This window comes from Rhinoderma darwinii, chromosome 8 (assembly GCF_050947455.1).
Source record: "Rhinoderma darwinii isolate aRhiDar2 chromosome 8, aRhiDar2.hap1, whole genome shotgun sequence".
NCBI classification, from domain to species: Eukaryota; Metazoa; Chordata; class Amphibia; order Anura; family Rhinodermatidae; genus Rhinoderma; species Rhinoderma darwinii.
The window spans coordinates 106,142,114-106,147,600 of record NC_134694.1 but is presented as its reverse complement, the minus strand read 5'-3'; the positions used below and the strand labels follow the sequence as shown (position 1 = coordinate 106,147,600).

The window sequence follows — 5,487 nt, the reverse complement described above, 5'->3', positions numbered from 1 at the left end:
CTAACATCTTTAACATATAAAAAATTTATTTGTGATGACACTGTTCCTTTAACGCAGATGTGAACCGAGCCTAACACAGCATCTTCATTTTATCCAAGCTACCAAATACTTTAAGCAGGATCTCCAATCAACATGAACAAGAGAACTGGATCCTAATAATGCAATAAGACGACATCTGTTGAACGTCCATCTAATTCTAAATCTGGTCATAAACCGTAGATTAAAGTCAGTCAGACCCGTCAATTGTAGTATTATCAGTCAACGATCTAATGTGTATATATAATGAATATATAATGACTGATTCCGTTTATGAATATTTACTGGATGGAATTGCTCTCTAAGTAGTAAATTCCATGAATTTCTTGTAAGGATCCTTTACGATTCTGACCTTTGGGATGCTGTATCCTCTGAATACTGTATCCTCGCTGGCCACATGTGGAACTCCCAGAGGGACTATGTCAGCAAATCCCTGGATCTCGTGAATCGCTGCATCTGTATATGACATGAAAGTGCGATCCTCCAGGGCAGGACATCGATTCTGTCCAATCACATTGTCAATCTCTTTTTGGATTTTCCCTGCACACAAACATAAAATTTTTGTACCACAGATGTATAAATAATGTAGGTTGAGCATGTAGGAGATTTAGTGTTATTATTGTTCTCATTCATTTATATTCCTTGATCACCAGGTTAAGTTGTATTCCCCCCAAACATGTTTTTTGCTCTAAATGTGAAAAGAGGCCAATATGTCATTCACTTCCTAATATTAGGAAATGTTTATAAGTTGTATTTGATGGAGTCTACTCCCGGGGACGGGAGGAACTCCCGCTCGGACGTGGAGCCCGCGCTCCCTCACAATATTACAGGAGGTGGCCAAATCGACGTCACCCCCTCGAGTGTCACCTGGCCTAATACACCGGATGGAGGCGCCAAAGAGGCCAAACTCCTGGAACTGCTGATCGGATCCGGCCTACAAATCCAACCTCATATAATGTAACCGATCACAAGACGTTACTTACGTGCTACATTCGGGTATTTGAGGAGGATGAGGAGGGCATTTTTCATAGTTGTACTGGTGGTTTCAATTCCAGCAGAGAAGAGATCCATCACTGTACCAAACAAGTTCTCCAAGTGGAATTCAGTGTCCGGGTTGTCCTTCTCCTGTAGATTATGACATACAAAGGATCGATGGACACAAAACATTACTAGTTAAGCCGTACCTCAAGCCACAAATGTAAAACTTTACATTGAGTTTCTGGAAGTAACTCTCTAAAAACTAAGTGTGTCAGCCAATTAAGCTGCGATGGAGCAAATGTTCCTGTTATTTGGTCATTGGAAACACTCCTCAAATGTCCATGGCAAAGGTACATGTACATGCGACTATTTCATGACCCGTCGTATTGTTATGGACTGCAACTGTTTGGTGTGTATGTTCTTCAGCCTCACTGTGCCCGATCTCCGTTGTCATAGCGATACATCCCTCTTCTTTGAGTGCAGCCCGGCCTCCTGGGATGACGTTTCATCCCATGTGACTGCTGCAGCCAATGAAAGGCTGGATTCACACAAGGTCATTACGTCCGTAATTGACGGACAACTGCCGGACAACTGTCCTGTACTGTAATCATGATTTCAGTACGGGACAGTTGTCCGGCAGCGAGGCAGGGACTCCTAGCATCGTACATAAGTATGATGCTAGGAGCCCGGCTCCCTGCACTGTGTTCGGTCCGGGACTTGCGGCCGAAATACTTCCGTCAATTACGGACGTAATGACCTCGTGTCAATCCAGCCAAAGACTGAAGCAGTCATATGGACTGCAGCGTCATCCCAGGAGGCAGAAGATAGGTTAAGTGATACCCGTCTCACTGAATACCATGAATGATGAGGATTATAGTGCAGCAGATACTTTATGATGGAGCTCATCGCTACTCACCTTCATGAAAGACCGGGGTATTTCAGTAGCGCTCACATGCAGAACAGTGCCCAGTACGGGAAGCGGGGGAGGACCAGGGTGTACGTTTTTTCTCATCAAATATCAGGAGGATGGTCCCTGTTACTCCCAGCTCAATCTTCTCTGCACACTGACAGCAGGAATGTAGGAATTATATATATATATAGTACAGTGCGGGGAGGGTTATCTTCTGCCTATTATTTGTAGTCACGTGAGTCCAATGTACAAGATCTGCACAGGCTACATGCAGAATGACTACACTGCACTGACGGATGTTATTTACACGGATGATAAGAAGCTGCAAATGAATTATATGAGACGTTTATCAGATCAAACAGGCAAATTTACCAGACGATTCATATGAGTTAGATTTGTGTGTTGTGCAGAACATGTGCAGCTTTACCAGGGGTTTATATTTAAAGGGTTTTTCTATTTCCTTTAAAGCGATGGTCTATTCTTAGGATAAGACATTAATATTAGATTGGTGGGGGTCCGACTCTCAGCACCCCCACTAATGAGCTGTTTGAAGGGGCCGCAGCGCTGGTCGACTTTGTTGTTTACACTGCTCTGTACAGCTCAGGTCTGTTCTTATAGAGATAGAGGCCGCGGTGTCTGGTATTACAGCTCAGTCCTATTCACTTAAATGGGATAAAACCATAGCAAATTGTAATACCAGGCACAGCCACTACTAAGAGTACGGAGGGGCGCCGCGCTCACCAGGGCACCACTCCCTCATCAAACAGCTGATTTAAAAAAACAAAAAAAACCTGATACTAAGCAGATATTTCTCATGTGTCTGCTCAGTGTGACGGATATGCCCAGTGCAGTCAGTGGTTAGTAGCTGTAGCCTTACTAGAATAGCTGCTTACAGGGTAAAAATAGTGGGTTTTCCAGAAACAGCATTTTTGTGGCAAATAAACGTAATATGGCTGCAAAGTGTGAACACAGCCTAAAATGTCACGGTGCAGCAATTTACTGTACAGGTGGGATAAATAATAAACAGAGTATCAGAGATTTTCTTTGCATCAAAGCAGGTAAAATACGAGGAGAAGAAACATATAATTCGTCCAAATTATATGTGTCCGCTCCTTATATTTTACCTACTTTAAAGCAAAGAAAAGATATATGCTTGATACCAAATGGTGAGTGCCGTGGACTCTCTTCTATATTGAATGATTCCTAGTATGGACTTTATACACAGAGCACCACCGGAGGAAACGTCATGTGGAACCACTGATCCCAGAACGTAGCTATTTGCCACCGGTGATCTATGATTTGTGCCGACGTTACTCGTGTTTGTGAAGAATTTTAATACACATTATGTAAAGAGTATAAGCACATACTAAATTATCATTAGGGAAATCAGTCAGTATTTACACTTACCATCACAATCCAACTGTCGTCTATTCCTTATTGAGTTTCCGAGGTCGTGCCTTTTTTTTCTCAGTGGTGATGGGACAGGAGCCCCCATTTCTTCAAGGCTTTCAGAGATGCAGAAGGGGTTGTCTAAACACAATGATGGCCATTTTTCACTTTAGTAGTTTCATGGGAATGGCCCATTTGTAGAAAATACAATGATCTTGAAGAGATTAGTCACAAAGAAGTCCACATCTGATGGAGAAGATTTGGGGCCAGTGTCTTCTGAATGGTGGACACATCTGGAAGCAGAAATCAGTGACTTAGAGACCAATTCCGTAAAGTCAAATGTGGTTGTAGGGATTGATCTCTCATGTCGATAATTGTTATGGACGTTTTATCCATGTTTTACTCCATTCTCTTATTTTTATTAATCAGTTCATTATGTGATTTGGTCAAGGTCTCCTAACTGAAGCAATTCCTCATTTTGAAAGTCAACAATTTCTTTATCATCCTCCAGGTTGGGCTGTGAGTAGATACTTCATGAACTCCTGAGAAGGAATGAAGAAGTCTTCTCCATCGGCTGGAATACTGTGAGAGAGAAAGGCTGTCTTACTTTTTTCCTGTTTTTTCTTATATTGTTATCCTAGTACTTATTAGGAAATCAAGGGGAATGTAAGGCCCCGGGTAGAGTCAGTTACCAGAGCAAGCGGCCCGAGGGATGAACATGGACCCTTTATGAGACAATAATAAAGGCAATTTAGATCCTGAACAGATGAAGAGGCCGCAAGGATGGTTTCCTCAGAAATATTGCATCTTTTTGTTGGGCCTTTAATAAAGGCTTCATGGAGTTCTTTGCTAAGGTCCACAGTAGAGTCAGTTACCAGAGTCCTCTTTAAGTCCAGTAGCATTCCCAGGGATAGGACCAGGTGGACAGCAGTCTACAGACATGGGTCCTTTAAGAGACGTTACATCAATATTGGCAATTTAGATTCGTCTTTGGTCAGAGGAAGAGGCAGCAAGGATTGTTCCTTGTGGGATATGACATCCTCCATTTATGGCCTAAAACGCTTTATGGACTCCTCAGTTATTAGAGGGTGCAGGGATGAGGGAGTCTCTGACAACACTGTGAGAGGGAGAGGGGGCCTCAGATGAAGACCCCTGTTGAGAATTGTCCAATGTATTGAAAATAATCAGTAAGTCTGTCAGGACGGCCTTTGCATTTAGACTTGTATTGTACTCCAGGAATCTGTATGGCATAGTGAGAGCTGTAATAGTAGTGCAGTGTTGCTGAATATCTCTGCCTGGCCATCAAGTCATATTTATGAGGCTGAATGCATTGCTCAATATCCTGCCTTATGGATGTAGAATCAGAAGTAGAGGAGGGTGTCCTTTTTCTTTTTTTTATAATTATAGTTATCCTTGTATTGATTAGGAAGAGATAAAGGGGGACTGATTAGAGTCAGTTACCAGAGCCCCCTTAAAGTCCAGCAGCTTTCCCAGGGATAGGACATGGTGGACAGCAGCCTGCAGGTGTGGGCTCTTTAAGAGACGGTACATCAATATAGGCAAATTACATGTCTCTGGTCCTATGAAGAGGCAGCAAGAATGGTTCCCTGTGGGATATGACATGTTCCTTGTTTGGCCTTCCATAAATGCTTCATGGACTGCTCAGTTATGGGAGGGTGCAGGGATGAGGGAGTCTCAGACATCAGCTAAAATACTGGGAGAGGGAGAGGAGGCCTCTGATGAAGACCCCTGTTGAGAATTGTCCAGTGGAAATAGAAAATCTCTGGTGCCTTCTGTCTCACAGTATTACAAAAATGAAGGTATGTGTCTTGTATCTGGATTGTGGACCTAGAGGCTTCTGGTATATTCCTTAGGGGATGCCTTAGTGTCGATGATTATGAGTTCATGATTATGAGTGGGACACTGGATTGTATAGGGCACGGCCAGTGTGGGACTGAGGTTCCTTGATTCTGAGCGCCCACCGTCTATCTAAATAAAAACAATGCATGTTAAGTTTACATTATCAATGTTCTTGATGCGACCTGAAGTGCCGCTTTCCTTCTGCGTTGCTCAGATATTTAATACTCAGAAAATGTTATAGAATTGAGAAATGAGAGCAGAATGTAAGTCAGAATGTAAACACCGGTTATGTCTCTTATACAGGAACAGTCCGA

General features: G+C 42.8%; 1 protein-coding gene across 2 annotated transcripts; it reads right to left on the bottom strand.

Annotated features, from left to right (window-relative positions):
- Nucleotides 1-279: 279 nt before the first annotated feature.
- On the bottom strand, nt 280-4,815 carry LOC142659752 (cytochrome P450 2B19-like). 2 transcript variants are annotated; one of them, XM_075836193.1, is made up of 3 exons: nt 3,332-4,815; nt 1,020-1,161; nt 280-576 (listed from the first exon to the last, which is right to left on the bottom strand). In XM_075836193.1, exons 1-3 carry the CDS (start codon nt 3,332-3,334, stop codon nt 338-340), a joined length of 384 nt encoding a protein of 127 aa, XP_075692308.1. In that variant the 5' UTR covers nt 3,335-4,815; the 3' UTR covers nt 280-337. The 2 variants fall into 2 exon arrangements, with proteins under 2 accessions (XP_075692308.1, XP_075692307.1); XM_075836192.1 differs by lacking the exon at nt 3,332-4,815 and adding an exon at nt 1,931-2,066.
- Between the last annotated feature and the right edge of the window lie 672 nt (nt 4,816-5,487).

What these genes read in the sequence shown, in the direction of transcription:
- LOC142659752 (XM_075836192.1), bottom strand. Translation starts at nt 2,026, where the DNA reads ATGAGAAAAAACGTACACCCTGGTCCTCCCCCGCTTCCCGTACTGGGC. An exon ending in TACCCCGGTCTTTCATGAAG is followed by an intron (nt 1,162 to 1,930) that starts GTGAGTAGCGAT and finishes CATAATCTACAG; the next exon opens with GAGAAGGACAACCCGGACAC. An exon ending in CAAATACCCGAATGTAGCAC is followed by an intron (nt 577 to 1,019) that starts GTAAGTAACGTC and finishes GTTTGTGTGCAG; the next exon opens with GGAAAATCCAAAAAGAGATT.